Source organism: Astyanax mexicanus, chromosome 15 (assembly GCF_023375975.1).
Source record: "Astyanax mexicanus isolate ESR-SI-001 chromosome 15, AstMex3_surface, whole genome shotgun sequence".
NCBI classification, from domain to species: Eukaryota; Metazoa; Chordata; class Actinopteri; order Characiformes; family Acestrorhamphidae; genus Astyanax; species Astyanax mexicanus.
In genome coordinates this window covers 29,573,512-29,596,694 of record NC_064422.1, presented here as the reverse complement: position 1 = coordinate 29,596,694, position 23,183 = coordinate 29,573,512, and the positions used below count along the sequence as shown (strand labels likewise).

The 23,183-nt window shown below is 42.2% G+C and overlaps 1 protein-coding gene across 8 annotated transcripts in view; it reads right to left on the bottom strand.

Annotated features, from left to right (window-relative positions):
- The window catches only part of cacna1g (calcium channel, voltage-dependent, T type, alpha 1G subunit), a 192,430-nt gene that overhangs the window by 47,299 nt on the left and 121,948 nt on the right, over nucleotides 1-23,183 (bottom strand). For 7 of the 8 annotated variants that reach the window (XM_049464284.1, XM_049464285.1, XM_049464278.1 and 4 more), the window contains 4 exons: nucleotides 12,244-12,370; nucleotides 3,866-3,991; nucleotides 3,513-3,602; nucleotides 294-486 (listed from right to left, as the gene is read on the bottom strand). In XM_049464284.1, the coding sequence (XP_049320241.1) occupies nucleotides 294-486; nucleotides 3,513-3,602; nucleotides 3,866-3,991; nucleotides 12,244-12,370 (536 nt within the window). Of the gene's footprint in view, nucleotides 1-272; nucleotides 487-3,512; nucleotides 3,603-3,865; nucleotides 3,992-12,243; nucleotides 12,371-23,183 lie in introns of all 8 variants that reach the window. The other variant, XM_049464279.1, reaches the window with a different exon arrangement.

Sequence of the window (23,183 nt, the reverse complement as noted above, 5' to 3'; positions counted from 1 at the left end):
AGAGCAGACTTGGCAGACCCCCGGGACAGGGATATACCACACACCCTGCTCTCCCTCAGAAAGCAGGCCACCATGCAGGCCACGGGACATGCTCTAGTTACGTTCCCAGGCAGAGGGGGCAGGCTGGGAGGGGAGCGTCCTAGCTACGCGTGGGCCCGAGCATTTCATTCATCAGACGCGGGTCTTTCTAATCAGCGTTAGCTTGGAATTGAGCGCGCTGTCAAAATCTAACGGTCAAGCAGGACTCAGAAAGATGTGGAAAGACTACCGACCAGCCAGCTCCTTCTCCTTACTCCTTCTCTTTTTCTCCATCCGCTTTAGACGCTTCTCCTCGCGCCGCTTGGCTTCCTCTGCCTCCTGGTGCCGCCGGCATTTGTGGAAGTTCTCCACCACCACTCCAACAAACATGTTGAGCACGAAAAACGCCACGATTAGGAGGAAGGAGATGAAATACAGCAGCATCCAGGGGTTGTAGTTCATAATAGGCTGAAACGAGAACGCAAATTCAGAGAAGTCAGTACAGGCTCTCACAATAAATACACTGACATGATAAATGACAAGAGACAGGAAATAGTATCATGTCCCATGACTTTTGCCGTGCCCCAAAAAAGCTAAAGTACATTGCACTGACCTGGAATGTAGGAATGTGTGTGTAGGGTTTTCTGCATTGATGTGATTTTTGCTTATCAAGCAAGACACTGCCTGTCACCATCATTACCACCTGCTAGCAGGCCTCGCTCAAACTCCTATAATTGGCAGGCTGACCATTATTCAACACCAGTCACAATATAATACCTCACAACCTATACAAACGTTGGGGGCTATGTTTCCAAGCTGTTCTCTGAGGCATTAGAGGAGAATTCCGGTGTATAATGGACTTTGGGTGTAGTAAAACATGATAAAGTGTACTAACCTTTGTTGAATAGCCCACCTCTGTTCTCTCTCAGCTTTCCGAAAAACAGTAATTTTTTGCTTTTTGCCCAGTACTCTTTACAATGGTCACTTCAGGGCATATTTGAGCCAAAAAAATCGCTTTTTTCACCGTTCAGGCTCAAAGTAGCTCCACACCTTATTTATAGAATTCAGAGAGCTCTGATATTTTAAACGAGGCATTGATAACTTTAAAAGTGCACAAGAAGGTTATTAAAAAACACTATTTACATCCCGTGACGCTAGTTTCTGCCCTGGGATCCACCTTCACGGTACTGATAATGGCAGATATGTATATGCAGCCGGCGCCCAGTGCATTTATTTACACTGAGGAAGGTGTTTAATACACCTACAATTATCACAAATATACAAATTTTTACCCAATTTTTAAAAGCAAAAAATTACTGGATTTCGGAAAAGCTGCTGAAGAAACAAAGGTGTGCTAATCAACAAAGGTTAGTACTCTATCATGTTTTACTACACCCAAAGTCCATTTTACACCTGAGTTCACCTTTAACCTTTACATAGTCAATAAATCTGCCAGTGCTAAATTAATGTTTCTAATGTTAAAGGAACAGGGCAAGTGTTAAATTTCAGCACTAGCAAAATATGTTAATATACTGGCAAATTTAGTGTGATTTCAATGTTTTGTATTTAAATAAATAGCAGCTTAACATGTATTTGGTGAAGTGTTTAAAAATAATTGAAAGATAATTAGTTATTTATTCTTGTCCTTTACTTTCATGATCTTTTTGTGCATTTCATTAATCATATTATTGCAAATTTACTATCAGAGTACCATTTTAAATTATGAGTTCTGTTTAGGATCTGTTAAGCCCTGTTTTTTGCAGCAAATATTAGTTATGCATTACTTTTTAATCAATGTATATTATTACAAACATTATCATTATCATCATCATCATCATCGTCATCATCATCATCATCATCATCATCATCACTACACCAGACAATGAAGAAGCAAACTGCACATTTCTGCATAAACCAAGTTCAAACCTGAATATTTCTCCCTTCCCTCACTGTTCAGCACATTCTAAAAAAATAAATAAATAATAATAAAAAAAGCCTATCCCAATTCAGATTTATGAATGCCTTGGCTGGTGTTCCGAAAAGCAGGTTAAACTCTGCACTTCTCCCTTCAAACAGAGCAGAACTTGGTTCAGCCAGTCCTTTGTGAGACAAGAGGCGAGGGAATTAAACTGCAGCCATTTTCAGAATTCAAAAATGTAAAATGGACATCTTTGGAGGGGAGTGTGTATAATAAAGCACTTCAAAGAGAGAGAGAAAGAGAGAGAGAGAGCGAGAGAGAGAGAGAGATCTGTTGAGTGGACAGTAAGGAGCTTACAGAGGCAGTGATAAATAAGGAAGTAGCTGTGTGTGAAGTCAGACATGCTGAGGTGGTGTTTTTTGGTTTAAAAGGTCTGGTAAGTCTCTGCTTTTGTTTCAAATCCTTCTTAAAAAGACAAAATTAAAAAGATTAGGATGACTGGTTTTATGTGTTGCTACAATATTTAAAAATAACACAGTCTTTTTTTTATTTGTCAAAAAAGGTAGTGGTGTACAAATCATGTTTTACTGTCTGGTTCTGATACTATTTTATTTTTTTAATAGTTTAATAATTATGTGTTTACAAAAAATGCAAACAAAACATTTTTGATCTTTACCTAAGGTTTGAAGCTTCATAAAGGATATCCCAAAAGTAATGGGACAGTAGAATGTTAATTGATCTTGAAGTGTTACCTCAGGGCATTGCTTGTGAGTTGCGAGATGTTTTCTTGTGAGTGTTATTATACACTGGCCAGCATGTTCACAGAAGGCAATACCACCCGCAGTGGGCAGTGCAGTGCATTGGATGCTAATGATGGTGAGCAGAATAGTACATCCACATTCAATACAGGATCTAAATCTAAAGGTATCTTTGAACATGAACAAGATCACAATTTAAAAGGTTTACAATTCTAGGTCAAATGCGTTTTAATTAATTAGCAATTTTGGCTAAAATTGTCTGCTCTGTAGTGCATCTTGAAATTACAGCATTGCCACACGCATGCAAATAAAAATATAAAGTGATAAAGCTGGTAAAATATGATTTATGTGTAGTCTTATTAATACAGGTCTGGAAAAAAATAAGATATCACCTAAAAATGATGGGTTTCTTTGATTTTACCAAATTGAAAACCTCTGGAATACAAGCACAAGCCATCAAACCAAACTAAACTGCTTGAATCTTTGCACCAGGAGTGGCTTAGTTATCCAAAAGCAGTGTGCAAGACTGGTGGAGGAGAACATGCCAAGACGCATGAAAACTGATGAAAAACCAGGGTTATTCCACAAAATATTGATTTCTGAACTCTAAACTGTACAAGAGTCAAAAAGCCATATTTTAAAAAAGTTTTGAGGATTAAACGGCACAGTATTCTGATATTCTGATAATGACCCATGGAATATTAACAAATTGCATATAAGGATTCGTTGCCAGGTGGACATACAGCATATTAGCATGAAAGCAACAATATATTTATGTGTTTTGTTCATATTAATTTAGCACATTTAAGAGTAAGTACCTGCTGATCAACTCCTACAGCATCCAGTCCATCATACATAATGTCCACCCAGCCGTCTTTAGAAGCCAGTACAAAGAGAGACATCAGGGCCTGCAGAAACAGAGCAAAAAAAGCAGGGCAGAGTAATTAACATAGTTATAGAAAACAGCAAAATGCACCCGCTCCCATGTGAGATGGGAGCTCTTTTACAGAGATGCCAAATAGCCTGAGATGCCAAATAGGCATCACAAATAAAAGCCACTTATGAAATAAAAAAAAATAAGCAAAAACTGCATTACTCATCCCCTAAGCTCTAAAACAATTACCATCTCTAAGCAGAAGAGCTTTAAATGCAATGCAGGATAAGTGCCTACCTGCCCCAGGTTGTCAAAGTTGTATTTATGCCTGACCCACTTGTATTTAGCGAGCAGGCAGTCAGATTTGTTTGTGATGTTTCTTATATCCTCCCCCTGGCACACAAAGAACTTCCCTTTGAACAGCTGTGGAGAGAAGAAGAATCAGCACTTCCACATCATCATTCAGTCTACAGACTCTGCTACTGTATCCAGCCATCAACAGTTTATCATCAGCAAATGACCCAGTTTGCTTAACCGGTGGTCATATTTAAGAGTCTGTAGACAGAGAGGGGATTACCATGGATTTAACAAAAGTAGTGATATGTGATGGAAAAACGTCTTAATTCAATAATTTGTAATTATGTGTACAGTATCAAACCATACCATTTACTCCAATGAACAGTAAATCAGTGTATTCAAACTAATCTGCAAAAACTGTTTGTATAAAAAAAGAAACATAACATAACTTTGGAAAAAAAATATATAAGAGACCACTTAAAAATGATGAGTTTTTGATTTTACCTAATTGAAAACCTCTGGAATATAATCAAGAGGAAGACGGATGATTACAAGCCATTAAACCAAACTGAACTGCTTGAATTTTTGCACCACGAGTGAAGGCATAAAGTTATCCAAAAGCAGTGTGTTAGACTGGTGGAGGAGAACATGCCAAGAGGCATAAAAACTGTGATTAAACCAGGGTTATTCCACCAAACATTGATTTCTGAACTCTTAATTTGAACTTGTTTTCTTTGCATTATTTGAGGTCTGAAAGCTCTTCATCTTTTCTGATGTTTCAGCCATTTCTCATTTCCTGCAAATAAATGCTCAAAATGACAATGATTTTATTTGGAATTTGGGAGAAATGTTGTCCGTAGTTTATAGAATAAAACAACAATGTTCATTGTGCTCAAACATAAACATATAAATAGCAAAATCCGAGAAGCTGATTTGGAAATTGAAGTGGTCTCTAATTTTTTCCAGAGCTGTATTTGCATACATTTGTCTATTCAGCATACTGCAGTTTAGCCCTGCCCATTCACAATAAAGTTATGAAGAGTTCTACAGCCTACACTGCTTTTTTGAATGAATTAAAATCAGTTCTAACAGCATAAAAAAAACAGGCCGTTTATTTAGGGGTTAAATAAGAGATAATATTTTTTAATGAATAATTTATTAGTGTTATGGGAAAAAAAACACATTGTTGGAAGGAGAAACATGCCTGAAGCTCCTCCTCCTAATCGAACATCCAACAAATACAATCTCTACCTTTCTAACGTGTTTTAGATAAGTCTTCAGAATCATATATGGCTCTGTCTCCTACCTTAATTTAACAATAATCATAAGCTGGTGCCATCTTCCAAACTAGCAAACTGCTTTTAATACACATTAGGGAAAAAAAAAAAAAAAACTTAAAACATATTATATGAGTTATTTAATGTACCCCAGATGGGCACCAACGCTTATTTACATTACTGAATTAGCTGGTTGAGTATAGGCCATGGCATTGGGTGACCAAAACACAAGTTTAAATGCAAACTTTAATCTGAAGCAAAATACAAGCAACACCTGGGGGTTGATATTTTGTTGGACTCAATTTTGACTGGTCCAATTTAGTGCCCATTAGCTGCATTTGTTAAGACAATTAGGGTATTATAAGTAATGGTATTATAAGTTCCCTTTCAGTCGATTCACTCGGTACAACACATAATGTATGGGATATCACGCCCTTGCGTGTCTGGCTGAAGACACCTTTAATCACGCCTAAAAGGCAGATGATGCATAGTGACGAGGGCAGGAGGGCCCGCCCCCTGCATATAACCCCACGTCACCAGCATCACTCCTCAGTTCTTATGCTCTTCACTTCGCTGAGAACACCTTACACCTTTTCTGCTAGTCTAGTTAGCTCAATTCAGCAATCCTTCGGATAACTTAACTGTTCCATTAGGCAAGCACGACAACAACCTCATATTGGTGAGTCGTCTTCCCGCGGAGCGTTATTTAAAGGATTTTGCTGCTTTTAAACCTGCTTTGTAAGTCTCGGGGCTAGCCTGTTTAGCTTCGCTAACGGCTGCCTAAAATGAGCTCGCAAGCCAACCTTACCTCTCAGCCTGGCAAGAAAGCCTCCCGTCCTTGTCCTCAGGGATGTGGTTTTGCCATTACCGAGAAGGACCAACATGATGCATGTCCAGTCTGCCTGGGAATCGTCCATGCTAGGAGGGCCTTGGTCCAACCTGATGCATGTGCGCTCTGTCGCCAGCTCAGGCGGTCGACCCTCGAACGCCGTGTAACGTTCGTTGAGAAAGTTCTCGGACAAGCAGCAGTGGCACGCGAGGATCCCCTGATCTCCGGAAAGGCTGGGCCGTCCTGTTCGGACGTCGAGGAAGCCGAGTACGAAGGGGAACCTTGCCTTAACTGGGCTGAGCACATGGAGAGTCTGGAGATGTGCGAAATGAATTCGCCGTCGCTGACTCTTCCGTGTCAGCCGCAGCTCTCCGAGCCTGCAGCCGAGCTCGAGGACGACGACCCGTTCGGTCTCGGTGTAGACGAGCTTGATTACTCCGAAGACGAGCAGGAAGAGCTGCAGGTTCTTCCAGCCCCGACGGCTGCGGAGGGTAAACAGGACGAGGCTGACACCTCTTTCTTTTCCCTTTACCGTCGTGCGGCGCAAAAGCTGGACGTGGAGTGGCCTGCTCCTCATCTGTCCAAAAAAGCGACCAGATTCGCGGGATTTTTCCTTCCCCCGGCTCCGCAAGTGGTGAAGCATCGTCTCCCACTTTTCCCCGACTTCATGACAGAGCTGACGTCGTCATGGGCTAAACCGCTGTCAACCCGCACCACGGTGCCTGGTTACGCGCAGTTTCTCGAGCTGGAAGGGTCAGGGGAGGCGGGGCTGCTAAACCCCCCTCCGATGGAGCCTTCGCTGGCAGCGTACCTGGCTCCGTCTCATAATCAGGGAGTCGCGGGACCAGCCGTGCTTCCCTCCAAGCACTGCCGGTTCTCCTTCTCCCAGCTGGACAAGGTTTATCGCGCGCAGGCAGGCACGGCCAGAGCGATGAGTTCAGTCACTCTCCTCCAGACTTACCAGGCGATGTGTCTAGCCGAACTCGGAGACCAGCTACCCGCGGACAGCCCGCTAACAGCTCTGCTAAATGAGGTTAGAATTGCCTCAGATTACATCCTGCGTATGTCTCGCTGTGCGGCTCTCTCGCTGGGCAGAGGAATGGCGTCTACTGTCGTGGCACAGCGCCACTTGTGGCTAACGCTGTCCGACATGCCAGACAGAGACCGGGCGACTTATTTGGACGAGCCGGTCTCCTCGGCAGGTCTGTTTGGCCAGTCACTCGAAGCCATTCAAGCCAAGTTCGAGCTGAGGAAAAAGCAGACGGAGGCTTTGCGATCTATTCTGCCAAGACGGGAGAAGCAGAAACCGCAGTTGACTGCCCGCAAGCCCGCAGCGCCGCTTCCTCCGATGAAGAGGCCCGCTGCTACGGTTACTGCGGGGAATCCCCCGCCCAAGCAGCAGCAGCCCAAACACACTCCACGCCACTCAGCCTGGAGCAAAGGTCCTCCTCCCGGGCACCAGAAAGACTCCGCGGTGAGGAAGAGGAAGCCTGACTCATCCTAGCTCGCAGAGAAGGGGGAGTGAGGTCTCCGCTGGTCGGAGACACCACAGTTTCTCCCCTAAAGCCACCGAAGAGGCGCAGTTTTTCCCCTCTTCCGGGGCCAAGTTCAAAAAGGGCACGTTTTGCCCCAACATCGTTTATAAATCACCTGTTCTCTGTAAACACGTGTGTTCAAGCATTCCCACAGCCCAGTCACTGTACTCAGGGGTGGGGGGAGGGTGCCCTAATAATAAAGTTGCATTCTGTAACTCAGGGCGAAATAAAAATGTCCAGCCCACAAAAAAATGTGTTGCACTCCCAATTTCAGCCACAGGAGGGCTCCGCCCCTCCACGAGTAGCATATCATCACAGCCGGCTCGCTGCACGTGCAGCAAACTGGCGCGCATGCGCAGTCTCGCCCTGGGTAGAGCGGACTGTTGCCATGGGTTACCGCTTGCAGTTTCGAAAGCGCCCCCCCCGCTTTTCCAGCGTGGTGTACACGCAAGTGTCACTCAACGCTGCGGCGGTGCTCAGAGAGGAGATAGAAACTCTTCTTTGCAAGCAGGCGATCCGTGTAGTTCCTCAGGCCGATGCACAAAGAGGCTGGTACAGCCGTTATTTTGTGGTGCCGAAGAGGGGCGGGGGGTTACGTCCAATTATGGATTTAAGAACATTAAACAAGCATTTAAGAGTTTTCAAATTCAGAATGCTAACACTTCGCCAGTTCCTTCGCGCGGTCGGCCCGGGGGATTGGTTCACGTCTATAGATCTCACGGATGCATATTTTCACATTGCAGTCCATCCAGATCACAGACGTTATCTCAGATTCGCCTTCGAGGGCGTGGCTTACGAGTGGCTCGTTCTCCCGTTCGGGCTTTCTCTGGCCCCGCGCACTTTTACGAAGTGTGTGGAAGCAGCTCTCGCTCCTCTGCGGATGCGAGGAGTGCGAGTGCTTTCATATCTAGACGACCTGGCTCTAATTGGACGGTCGAGGGACGAAGCTTTAGCGCACACAGGGGCTGTGTTATCCCATATTCAGCGGCTGGGTTTCTCGGTGAATTTGAAAAAGAGCTCTCTAATTCCCAGCCAGAAGCTGTCTTTTCTGGGGTTGGAAATATGCTCTCTCACCAGCCGAGCGCGTCTGTCAGAGCGCAGAATATGTGCGTTCCGCGACTGCCTCGCGCAGTTTCAGCTGGCGCGCAGTCTACGTTTTCGCCAATTTCTCCAGCTGTTGGGTCAAATGGCGTCAATGATAGCGGTAGTTCCGCTGGGTTTACTTCTAATGCGTGCGTTTCAGCACTGGCTATTATCACACCGCCTGAACGCCTCACACCATCTCCAGAAAAAGATAGTTGTGACCCAGGGTTGTATGAAAGCACTATCTCCTTGGAGAGAGCCCCGCCTGCTCTGCCAGGGCTCGCCTATAGGCAGAGTTCTGTTTCGCGTGGTAGTGTCAACAGATGCGTCCCTGACAGGCTGGGGTGCGGTGTGCAACGGGGCAGCTGTGAAGGGGGCGTGGTCTTCAGCGCAGCGCTCCCTCCACATAAACTGTCTGGAGTTGCTCGCGGTCCATTTGTCCCTAAAGCGCTTCCTCTCAGAATTGAGGGGGAAGCATGTTTTAGTCAGAACAGACAACACCACCGTGGTGTCTTACATAAACAGGCAGGGGGGCACGCGGTCACTCCTGCTTCTGAATCTGTCCCACTCCCTTCTAATGTGGAGCAGTTTTCACCTACTTTCACTCAGGGCGACACATGTGCCAGGCCGCCTGAACTTGGGTGCGGATCTCCTCTCCAGGGGAGGTCCTCCAGCTCGAGAATGGAGACTCAGTCCCCTGGTGGTGGAACAGATCTGGGATCGGTTTGGCAGGGCCAACGTAGATCTCTTCGCATCCAGAGAAAACACGCATTGTCCTCTGTTTTTCTCTCTAGCAGACCAGGGTGCTCCCCTGGGAGTGGATGCACTGGCACATCTCTGGCCCAACACTCTGCTTTATGCATTCCCCCCGGTGGAGCTGATCATGCCAACACTGGAGAGGGTGCGCCAGGGGAACCTCTCTCTGATACTTGTAGCTCCCTGCTGGCCATCAAAACCATGGTATGCAGAAATAATCAGTCTCCTTGCAGGAGATCCATGGGCTCTCCCACTTCACTCGAATCTCCTGTCTCAAGCGGGAGGAGAAATTGTTCACCCCCGGCCAGAGCTGTGGTGTCTCCATGCCTACCCGCTGAAAAGTCTGCCTTGATGGCCAGCGGTTTGCCCTCTAATGTTGTGGCTACCATTCAGTGTGCAAGGGCATCCTCTACAAGAGGTTTGTATGCTTATAAATGGCGTGCATTTGAGCACTGGTGTCAGGGAAGAAATTTGATTCCCTTCCAGTGTTCCATTGTGGATGTTTTGACATTCCTTCAGGAGTTACTGGAGCGTGGGCTCTCATTCTCGACAATAAAAGTATATTTGGCGGCTATATCAGCCTGTCATGTTGGTTTTGGGGGATTGTCGCCTGGGGCACACCCCCTAGCTATACGTTTCTTAAAGGGAGTGCGACGTCTAAAGCCTGTATCTAGGCCAGCCGTTCCTCCCTGGGACCTCACTATTGTGCTCGAAGCCCTGTCTGGGCCTCCATTTGAGCCCCTAAATTCTGTAGACATGAAATATGTTTCGTATAAGACGGCTCTGCTGCTTGCTTTAGCCTCTGCTAAGCGTGTGGGTGATCTTCATGCTCTGTCAGTGCACCCCTCATGTACCCAGTTTGCACCAGGGGACTTCAAGGTTACATTACGCCCTAATGCAGCGTATGTGCCAAAGGTGCTGCCTATGTCTTATAGTTCACTAGCCTTTGAGCTTAATTCTTTCTCTCATCCTCCATTTGCTTCTGAGGAGCAGCAAAAAATGCACACGCTCTGCCCTGTGCGTGCACTGCGTACATACATTGATCGTACTCAGGCTTTCCGTGGGTGTGACCAGCTTTTTGTCTGTTTTGCCAACCCAGTTCGTGGCAGGGCTCTGTCTAAGCAGCGTCTCTCTCACTGGGTTGTGGAAGCTATTGCATTAGCTTATAACAGCAAGGGTCTGGAGTTGCCTGTGGGGGTGAGGGCTCATTCTACTAGGGGAATGGCTGCATCGTGGGCCCTTTTTAAGGGTGTCTCCGTTAAAGACATTTGCGCTGCTGCCAGCTGGGCATCACCTCATACTTTTGTGCGCTTCTATCGCCTAGATGTGGTGGCCCCTTCAGTAGCTCATGCTGTTCTTTCTTCGGGGTCTGGGGTGCTCTAGTGTGCCCGCTTGGTTCGGTGTCTGCTCCGCGGGGCGTGTATATAGGTCCCATACATTATGTGTTGTACCGAGTGAATCGACTGAAAGGGAACGTTAGGTTATGAATATAACCCCTGTTCCCTGAAGGAGAGGAACGAGGTACAACACAGGTTGCCCCGCTTCGCTGTTAGCTCAGTGAAGAGCAGCATCTTGAACTGAGGAGTGATGCTGGTGACGTGGGGTTATATGCAGGGGGCGGGCCCTCCTGCCCTCGTCACTATGCATCATCTGCCTTTTAGGCGTGATTAAAGGTGTCTTCAGCCAGACACGCAAGGGCGTGATATCCCATACATTATGTGTTGTACCTCGTTCCTCTCCTTCAGGGAACAGGGGTTATATTCATAACCTAACGTTTGTTTCGAGGCTACACAGAAAAAAGGCTCTTTCCTGTTCTTCTCTACACTCTACAGATGCAGCAGATTAGTTGCTAAAGGTGGTTCCTCTATGGCGTTGTTCCAAAGAGCGCTTTAGACACATCTATTTTAAAGTGTGTATAACATTAGCAAAAAAAAAAGAGAAGGACAAAGCCATTTTTACATATGTTACATGGTGTAGAAATGAGAGCGTCATTTTTCATTAGTGGCACTAAAGACAAATGGCTGCAAGATTCCCCCGTGGGTGTGGAGGAGCTGTGGAATTGTGATACAGAACATTCTTCATCACAGTCATATCATTCAGCTGCTGCGTACACAAGGGTGGGTTTAGGGCCCCAGGTATTCTACTCTGTGTCGAGTCTTAGCCACGTGTTCTCTACATGTAGCTCCTTTTTCAGTCTAATGACCCTTTAGACAAAATCTTGTAGAGGAAGCCCACTGGGGGCTTAGAATTTATGACTGCGGGCTTTTATGATACAGACATAAATTATTTCAACGCTCTATGATGCTGTACTTATTCACAGGAGCCTCACATGACAATGTATGTGTTTTGAATGATCTGATATTACATTGATATTGGAAAATAGATAGATAAGGAAATAAGGACCAATGTTGGGTATGATTTAACCCTAATCTATTCTGACATGTCTTTAAAGTGTGATCAATTACCTCAAATTATACTGACATACCACGTGTTATGGGACAGGAAGTAGCATTGTATTCCATGACTTCTGGCATGTCCTATAAAAGCTACACAACAATTTTTAGTTGATTCAAATGTGAAAGAAGCCAATTATAATTAACTCAACAGTTACATTTTGTTTAGTTTTTATCACTATGCAAAACCTTTTGTGACATTTTTTATATCGCAAATGCATTCTCGTATTTCTTTGCAAATATCCATATAGTCAAAAATTATAGTCACACTTTATTTTGACAGATTATCTACAGACTTTTAATTATTAATAAATGATCTGGAAGAACTTCAGTAATTAATACTGTTGTACTCAGTTTAGAAATGCACTCACTAACACACAGTTAAATGTTGGTTTAGAACAAGGTGGCCTCTCAGAATAAAATGTTAATAAAAATGGTAACTAACCTGAACCCCGAGGATGCCGAAAATGATAAAGAAGGCACAGCAGATGACCACGATGTTTCCGATAGGCTTGAGGGACGACATCAGTGTTTCTACCACCAGTTTGAGCCCTGGAGCCCTGCTGATCACCCTGATGAGAACATAACAGAAATATACAAGTTCAAGTTACATACATTCGTAAAGCTGTATAAGGTCACATGGGTAATCTTCAAGCATCAAAAAGTCTTTTGGCTTTAATGGAAATAAGGCTCTTCATGATAGCAGAACAATACAATTATCCAATGGATGGCTGGATACAAGTCAAATGGCATCTTTTTCAGAGGGACTAACCAGAAGACCTTAGATATGTACGTTCAAAGCTTATTAATGGTAGTGTATTCAAATTAGAGCCTTATAAATTAATTTTAGGTCACTTTCATATGTGGCCCTACATTCGAATCCCATTTGATTCTTGGCCATGCAACATAAACATAAACATGGTCAGATCAGATCAGATCAGATGAGATCAGGCAGTTTTTATGCCTGTGTGAATGGGCTTAGTGTGACACTATGCTGCACATGCTCAATGCATGTACACCCTCGCTCGTTATACACACGAACATGGAGCAGAGCACAAACCCAACTTTTACATCAACAAAACACAGAATCTAAAATAAACTAACATTGATGAAAAGTGCAGAAGCGCTATGCTGTTAAGATAGCAATCCGCCAAATTCAGAACACACCTGACTCTTAAAAGGAATAGCAAGTGATGCACTGATCGGTTTAAATTCATGTTCACACCCAAATCACACTCATAATGAATTAAGAGAATTAGTACATGCTTGTTCCGTGTTTTGAGCCGTGCACGACGCACTTTTCCCATCGTTATGATAGCAAAGACACACGGACACGCCCTAAATCAAGCTGCAACGTGTGTGGTTGATGGCTTGCCTGATTTGTTTGGGTTTTGTGCCATATCAGCAGCATGTTGGCTATTTTATAGCATCGACAATGTTCATGACTTGAGCATCACAGCCTTAAAGCCCCACTAGGTAGGATTGAGCTTTTGTGCTCGTGGGCTCCCCCTACAGTTGCAGAGTGTAATAAATGTTTCAGGCGGATTAGTTTCTCTCTCGTATTCTGGCTTTCACAGACATATTCAGTCTATTTCCAGCTTCTGCCAGAGTGTCTGTATGTTAGTTTGTAAAGAATGAACCAGTATTCCTTGTAGAACTGTTAGAACTAAAGGTTGGAAAGCAGGTCGCAGTTCTCGCGAGCGTTGGTCGCGGCCGCATCGGAAAACGTACAGAGTCTGGTTTGAGCTCAGAGGAGCTACGGCACAGACACGAGACACGCTATTCCTCCTATTACACCTCAATGCAGCACTGCAGTTTCAAGCTGTAATTTTACTTCTTTAAAAAGATTTAAAAAATCAAGAAAATCCTTCCTAGTGCTGCTATAAATCAATGTCTTCATATGAAGGACTTCCAGAAAAATAAGTACTTTTACTAAGTTTACTAAGATATGTTTAATAGTTTGAGAAGTATCACAGAATTGTGATACTCATGTCTGTAATATTTGGATCTAAAATCCTTTGAGCCACAAAAACTGAGGCGAGCGTGGCCAAACGTGGTGTTGAAGTAAAAAGTACAATATTAATAAAGATTTCAGTTATTTTTTTGTCAAAAATACAACATTGTGATTACCTACATTCTTCACAGACAGACAAAAATGGATTGGAATACAGAAGAAATCCACTTTTATTGGATATTACTGGAAAACTTCAAAAGACAGAGGGCTTAAATTCTGTCAAAAGCCTCACATTTTGGGATGAAAGAAAGTCCATGAACAAAGAGAGAATGCAGAATCCAGGACAGTTACAATGACCCTTTCACAGGCTTGTAATACCTCTAAAGTTCAATCCCATTTCAGATAAGTGTTGGTCTTCGGCCACTCTCCATCAGTGAGCTAATGCAGGACAGTGGAGAACAGCTCTACAGGTCTGCACTGCGTTCTCTTCCTCACTACTGCCAACAGCTTCACCACTCCATCACCCTTCCACTCAACACACACCTCAAGGAGACGCGCAGTCTGGCAATTACAGCTAAAACATGACTTCTTAACCTAGCTGTCTAGCTAGCTAACGCCGTGCCGTGCCAATTCAGAGGACCTGACTGCTCCAACAAAGACAGGAGACAGTTTTAATTAAACCATTACAGTAACGATGGGCCCTTATTATTAACAGCAGGACATCTGGCACAGCAGCAGAGCAGTCAACCCCTGAGGTTGAGCACACCCAACAACACTGAAACACCTATGCAGATGTTCACATTAACATACAGCTCTGAACAAAAATTAGACCACCTAAAATGATGAGTTTCTTCAATTTTACCAAATTGAAAACCTCTAGAATATAATCAAAAGGAAGATGGATGATCAGTCATCAAACCATTCAAGCTGAACTGCCTTAATTTTTGCACCAGGAGTAGCATAAAGTTATCCAAAAGCAGTGTGTAAGACTGATGGAGGAGAACATGCATGAAGATTCATGAAAACTGTGATAAAAAAACAGGGTTATTCTACCAAATATTGATTTCTGAACTCTTAAAACTTTATGAATATGAACTTGTTTTCTTTGCATTATTTAAGGTCTGAAAGCTCTGCATCTTTTTTGTTATTTTAGCCATTTCTCATTGTTCTGCAAATAAATGCTAAATGCTAAAAACGACAATATTTTTATTTGGAATTTGGGAGAAATGTTGTTCTTAGTTTTTAAAATAAAACAACAATGTTCAATTTACTTAAACATATACCTATAAATAGCAAAATCAGAGAAACTGATTCAGAAACTAAAGTGGTCTCTCATTTTTTTTTTCCAGAACTGTATATTGTATATAAACACTTACAACTACAACCTACACTCTTACTGTAGATCTACTGATCCACTGCTAAAGAAGTGACATAAGCAATCATACAAAATTACATTTACGCACAAAAGTACTGAGATGCCTGCTCATTTACTGGTTTTAATCTGAAAGAGTATTCAAAATAGTTTATCCTGCTTCTTTTTAAGTAACTGTCTCTACTGTCCAGGGAAGACTTCAGACTAGATAGCATTAAGCATTGCTGTGAGGATATTACATTTAAAGACAAGAGCATCATTAGTGAAGTCAGGATGTTGGAAGATCATCACCTGCCAAATCCCCCAACTGATCCTAAAGGTTAGATGGAGCACAATTATTTCAGAAAACACAGTTGCACTGCCCACAGCTCAATTCTCCCTATTATGTCCAATTACAGAACAAAAAATAATGAATAGATGGACAGACTGAATAGATATTTTGCATTTCTATACAGATCATGACATTCCTTGCCCTGAATTTAACTCTTAACACAGAATACAAGTTGTAAAATGTAAAATGTAAGGAAAAACTTTTAACTACACTATTTTAAGTAAAAAAACAAACCCCTAAAAACTTGATAAATATAAAGGTGGCCTGACTATAAACTTTTTACAGTATAGTGGAGGCTCTTTAAACTTAGAGGTCATTCACAATCACAGGATTCATTTACAAAAATGCATGAACACAAGTGACATCCAAAAAAGCTTCTTTGGGAAAGCAAAAGTGGTTCTTCTATGGCTTAGCTCCAAATAACCTTTTATGGGACCTGCAGCTGTCCAAGATTTCACCCAACTTCCAAGTTTCGCCCAAGGAGCGTGCGGGTTCATCCTGATGATGCTGAGAGCATACCTGCTCCTGTTTTACTGAATGTAATAATAGGTATTAAGTAAAATACTGTAGAAGTAATTGAATCCTTCCGATGAATAACCACATTTCGACCATTTAACCCTTTTGGGACTAATCAGTTATTATGTTTGCCTTATTATTTTATTTTAAATGCATTCATGAGTAAAGAAATGTAAGTCAAAATACTTTACAAAAAGAAAGAATTACTGATTTCATCGAAAAGAGCAAAACGGTCCTTATATTATTGTTTATTTGAAGGGCTCAATTACTTAAATACTCTAGGTCACAATTTCATAGACTTTTGCTAAGTTAAGATTTATTCTTGGTCCGAAAAAAAACTGCTCTAAATGTCCAATAGTTTGAAGACTATCAAAGATTCGTTTGACACTAATAGTGCTTTTTCGATTTTGATCTCTTGCACTTTATGAGAGTACTATCACCAAACTAGGACTCACTCACTCACAGGTCTTAAACACTAATACTTTTTAATACTAATTATTAATACTAATCAAAACTAAAGAGGATGAAAACATCAGGTAAAATACACCAATCCAACATAACGCTCAATATACTACAGAATGTTGTCCAGCAGTGAAACCAAGGTGTTTAAAAACTCCAGCAGCACTGCTGTGTCTGATCCGCTTATGCCAGCACTACACATGCTGAAAGGAGGACAATAAAGCATGCAAAATAATTGTGTAAATTTCCTTATATTTGATTTTATACTGCCCACACATTACCCCGCCTCAGTAACAGCACTGAAACAGCAGCAGCAGCAGTACGAGCTGGAGTGTGTTTGCTCCTCCTCTTAAAGTGAAGAATAAAGGCCACATTTCTCTTCATCTGATGACAGGAATTTCTGCTTCCCCAGCAGAGCCCTGAGCCAGAGCCTGATCTGATCGCGGGCTTTGATCTCCTTAAGAAGTGCTCTGTGATTGCATCAGTGTCTAAACACCAGAGAAAGACCATGTTAAGAAGACAAATCTGATCCAGTCAAACTGACTGAGGGGGGTAGGGGTGATGGGGTGGTTGTGTGGATGGGGGGGGGGGGGGGGGGGGGTGAAACCGCTGCCCAAGACACTTCCTATAACAGTCTAATCTCTATTTCTTTTGTTTACTCGAGTCTCTGCACCTTTCCGGGAAGCCTGGGCATCTACATTCAAGCTCAGTCGATACGATGCTGTTAGAGATTCCCTGTGACAGTGTCAGATATGTGATGGAAATGATAAAGGGATCAGGACAACAGGGATCAAGTGCTCCTAATCTACGGTCTGGGAAAGGCAGTGTAACCTGATTAAAAATAAATAATTAAAAAATAATAAATCTTCTAAATGAAGCAGCCATGAGCAGGGATGCTCTTCCCATGTGGTTACTCACATTACCAGTGGAGGGCACTGTTGTCTGAGATGTGTGTATGTGCTTTTTGGGTGTGTGGGTTCATACTGTATTGTGAGAGTGTGTGCAGTGTTCGTTTATGATTGTGATTGCATGTTTAGTAAATTGCTCTGATTAAGGCATAATTTGACACAATGACAGAAACAGACTGATATTCAATTAGCTTATATATCAGTTAATATAGCTACTATAGCCTGACTGTTGTTGGTTATAGAATAGAATATATGCAGTAGTCTGTTTAAATGACACATGCATTTGTTCAGTACTAAAAGTCATAGGACAGGAACTGGTTATCATGTCACATGACTTTTGCCAAAGCCCATGGAACTAAAGACAATGCACTTACCCGCGGGAGAATCACACACCTCTGGAAAAATTAATAGACCACTTCAGTTTTTGAGTCAATTTATCTGATTTTCCTATTTATAGGTATATGTTTGAGTAAAATTAATATTGTTTTATTTATCTCCCAAATTAACAAAACAAATTTGTAATTTAGAGCATTTATCTGTAGAAAATTAGGAAATCAATCAGAAATCAATATTTGGTGGAATAACCCTCCACCAGTCTTACACACTGCTTTTGGATAACTTTATGCCACTCCTGGTGCAAAAATTCAAGCAGTTCAGCTTGGTTTGATGGCTTGCGATCATCCATATTCCTCTTGATTACATTCTAAAGGTTTTCAATTTGGTAAAATCAAGGTAAAACAATCATTAAGTGGTCTTTTTTTCCAGATCTTTGGGGTTTTCATGGACAATTCTAGCCAGATGCTGCCGCTCACAATTCAATATTCTATGATGAATTCTCGGTACACACACAGTGCTGTGGATTAAGGAAAGGTAAATGGCCTAACAACTTCGAAAATGTGTTCAAGCTCACTCACAAGGTCACCTAACTACGTACAATGTGGTCTTTCCCAAACCATACTTCCTAGCCAGGTTAGGATGGTATGCTACTGGTGAAGGTATACCGTAAAAAAAAAAAAAAGTCTGTCTTCTATTAATAAGGTTGGTGGACATCAGTGACTGACATGTTAACGCAGGGCTTAATCCAGAGTATCAAAGAGCCACCCAATGCTAAAAATAAGTTTACTCACATTTAAAGCAACTAAATATAGTGTTTCAGCTATAAAACATATGTAGGGGAGAATAGGTCCTTATTCCTGTGTGCCACAATGTGACTTGAAATTCTACTCACAGAAAAGCAGCAGACTTTTGGTAAACTAAGAGGAAGTTAAATCAGCTTACATTATTATCCTAGTTCTGTACAGCTCAAACAACCAGCTGGAAAACAACCAATATGTGAAGGGGTAAAGAGTATATATATATATGGTTGAGTGTGCTACTGCTGAAAAACACTGAACGCTTGACATTTACTGTATAGAACTGGAGCTGTATGTGCAATACTGTGCAGCAAGTGCAGCCTAATATGACGTCAGCACAGCTGAAACAAACACACAGTAACGTGCAGCAGACGGGGGTTACTCAGCAGAGGAGGCAGTTGTTTGTAAAAGGCCGGGGGAAGCCGTCTCTGAGGAGAAACCACTGAAGCCTGATGAGACACAAATTCTCTTCAATTTGAGTCAGCACACACAGTTCTCCACAGCCACCCTGCCTCTGCTGTGACTCGTGGAGCAGCACTGGCATTACGCAGTGGATTCAGGCTTCATCTGGCATATGCACAGCGTCTATTTTCTGAAAGAACACACACTGAAAGAACGACAAGTAGAGCATGGAGGAGCTACTTGTTCCCAGAGCACAGAGACGCACCTTTATCTGCCTGTAATTAAAGGATGCTGAGCTGCAGAAGGAGAGATAGAGAGAGAGAGAGGGAGAGAGAGGGATGGTAGAGGGGAGAGGCACTAAAGAGGAAGAGCAGGATAGATGGGTGGGAAAAAAAGAAAGGAAAAAGAGAGAGAGCAAGGAGAAGGGAGAGCACAAGAGAGAGAAGTAAATAATAGACAGAAAGTTATAGACAGTTTAAGAGACAGAAAGATGGAGAGAGAGCTTAAAAAAGAGAGAGACTGTAAGAGAAAATAAGAATTATGATGGCAATACAGACCTTTAAACAGGAAAGAAAAGAATTAAGAAAGGAAGTGTGTGGGAGAGAAAAAGAGAGTGAAAAGAAGACAAAACTGTGAGCACAAAAAGAAGAGAAGAGATAAACAGATTACAAGGGAAGGCTAGAGAAAGTGTGAGAGAGAGAGAGAGAGAGAGAGAGAGAGAGAGATGGATAGAGAGCTGAGTGTGGCCTCTTTTACACAGGGGAACATTCATGAAAAGCTGGTGTTTCTGCAGACTGACAGACAGACACACACACACACACACACACACACACACACACCTCTCTTACTGTAAGAAACGGAGCCTAAATCAAGTCTGACAACTCAAATCATCAGAATAATTTGTCGATTATTTTCCCCTGATGTTTCATTTTGTTTCTAACCTTCCAAAATATTTCCATCAGAGCCTTCATATCTGTCCAAACACGTCTATCTGTGGTGCTGTACTTCCTGCCTGGTGTAATTAACCAGGAAAAATGGAAAACCCTTTGTAGCCATTCCTCTAGGTTACTGTAATTACACCAAGCACACAAAACAAAACAACTGATTTCAGGCCATCCATGGCTAAATTAGCTTAACAAATGAATCCGAGACTGGGCCAGCTCTGAGAACATTCACTCATAATTAATGCGAGGATTAACGAGGACAAGCATTAATAAAGCAGTGGATGGCCGCAGGATATTTACATCATATGTTGAGAGGATTGAAGAGGTCAAACTGTGCTTTGTCCAAGACAGCATTAAAGCGTAATAACGAGAATTATGATTTTAAAGTCTGCCTTATTACTGAAATGCTGTCAATATGGAGCTATATATTGTCACTGTTGCATTTAGATAGAAGGACTGCTTTTGAGGAGATGGGGAAAAAAAAAAAAAAAACCTCAAACTTAACTTTTAATGGAAATTAATGCATTTTTGGAGCATTTCTACTGGTCCATTCATCATGAATTTTTGCTATAAAGTAGAACTTCCAGATTTTACTTCAAAAAGTCAAAAACAGCAAAAATGGAGAAGTATTTTGACAGAAAGGAAAGTTGGCTGCAGGCGTCTATGGCTCAGCCCAAGCTTTTGTCCTTAATGGCACTTTTGAGTAGTTTTGAACCCAGTACTTTCACACTTTTACTTGAGTAAAAATCTCGAGTTGATACTTCAACTTCTACAGAAGTATTTTTAAACCTTAATATCTATACTTCTACCTAAGTAAAGCATGTTAATAGTTTTGAAACATCTGCATGGCACAGTGCAAGTTGTAGTGCAACAATATGTGCATTGGAGGAGCTGTGCAAGGCTGAGGGGAAAAGATTGAAGAAGAATGAAAGTTGGCACGTGGACATCTATTTAAGACTGATTTAGTTCTGCTGGTGGCATGCACGATAACTGCAAGAGAGGCTTAACCTGGGGGTCAGTAGGGCTGATGAATGAATGCGGGCGGAGTGTGTGCTTCCCTTAACATATCAGATAAATCATCCTGTCTGCAGAACAAACAGGCACACACACACACATCCCACTGCTCCACTGTAATGACATCATTAATATTCCTGATGAGACGTACACAAGCACACACACATGAAAACACTTCTGCTAGCCTATCTTACAACACACACATATATACACACACTAATACACACATTCTTTTTCTCTCTCAGCGTAACTACCGGTAAGCTTACCTTGAACCTACATCACCCAAGCAATCCACATGCATATGCACATGTGGTCCAAATTACCCAGCAACCCTCCCTGCAGCCTGCATCTTTCTGGGGCAGCTGAGGCTCACGCAGCAGAGCTGTTTTTTACGACTCTTTGTCTTTTGTTAGACTTTTTACCTTGGACTCAGCGGTGGAGTGCATTACCATACGAGCCGCAGACTGAAGAAAGGATCTAGAGTGGAGTGAAAGTTTGAGAGGTGTTCAGTGATGCCGAGGCCGGCGCTCAGGCTGTAAAACGCTCTGAAGCGCAGCGCTCGGGCAGCTGGCTGAAGCACAGCGTGAGAATAGGCTACCTTTGTAATGTAAACGCTCCAGAGCTGGAGCAGGAAACACAGCCCGCTTCATGTTTAATTCACACAGCTTCTTTTCTCCAGGGAATCGGCCCTGTTCGACAGGGAACTGGGTCCCTACATATAACCGGGTACACACACACACACACACACACTGCTCATTATTCCACCTTACATAATCCAGAATTTAGGCTGAGACAGACAGTGTTATAATGCGACAAAATCCAAAATATCTTAAGATAAAACACTATAAAATAAACACACTGCATGGTCAGGCTGTGTATTGGCAGGAACTTGGCAGGAACTTGTCTATATGATACAGCCGTTACAATTCAATATATTCAGAGTAAAAAAAATGAAATAAAAAATGATTGATGCCCATACAGCAGTAAAAAGGCTAAAAAGTACCACAGCATTTTTGGTTTACACTTTCTACAGTGTAGACTGTTATTTTAAAATTGGCTGTCCAGGTGAATGGTTGAAGTCAAAGTTAACTGTGAAGTACCAAAAAAAAAAAAAAATGTCAAAATATGTGTTGGTAACTAAGGCAAATCCAAACCCTCATAAGAACGTCATTGTCTCAAAAGAAGAAAATGGTAACCCTTGAGTTTTGTGATGAAGTTGCAAGTAAAGTATGCAAAATTACATCCAGACAAGCCGGACGAGTTTCAGAAACAATTGCTGTGGACTGATTAAGCCAAAATTAAAGTCTTTGGTCACAATCAGCAAAGAATATTAAATGCATTTCATAGATTGGACATAATACCAACAAAAAAGGATGATATTCCTCAAAAGCACAATCTAAAGCTTTTGGAGTGGCCCTCACATTTCCCTGATTTATTTGTCGTAGAACCTGTGGAATAAATTCATTGTCTGATTTTGCAAGGTGTCCAAAACACTTTTTCACTGTAAATTACATTTCATGCCAGAAAAGCTAGTTGAGTTGAACAGATCTGCAATAAACTAAGAAAGAGGGAGAGAGAAGGAAGAAATGAGAAATAGAGAAATGAGGGAGAGAGCATCAGAGAGATGTGGAGGGAGTGAAGCGATAATGTGAGCATGATTCTTAATGGCTGTAGGATTAGAGAGAATGTATGTAAGCTTAATTAACACAGTGTCAGTGTTGAGATCAGCTGGATCATCAGTGGAGTCAGCTGTAAATCTACATTAAACTCACTCAGCACTTGTCTCTATTGCTGAGGTCCTCACAGACATTTCTTTCACTCATGCTCCTTTTTATAGTAGGTCCCAAATATCCAGCCTCAAGATTTTTCTTTAAAGAAACACTTTAAGGAAAAAATGCACATCAGAAAATCTGTAGTTTAATGTAGCAGCTTTTCCACAGGTGGTAAAAACGGTCATAGCTTTGGAGCGCACCATTCGAAAATGAATAAAGTACACCTGCAATGAATGTATGAAACCAAAAATTAAATGCTAAATGCACCCTATGGAAAAACGTTTCTTGTAAACTACATATTTATTAGGAATATCAGTAAAATTACTCGGCGTAGCACAGGCAATAATGTGTTGTTAACATGTTAAGCATGGATTTTCTACAAACGGCATTCTTGTATGCCAAAAACAAGAGCAAGTGAATCTGACAGCCTTTCATCATGAAAGAATCATAATGAACTTCTGTTGAGGTCTAAATTTTGCAGTTAACACTGCATTTTCAATACTACTGACACATCTCAAGCAAGTCTCCGCAACATTATATCCACACAACACACTGTGATGTACATGCTTGCATAATAAGC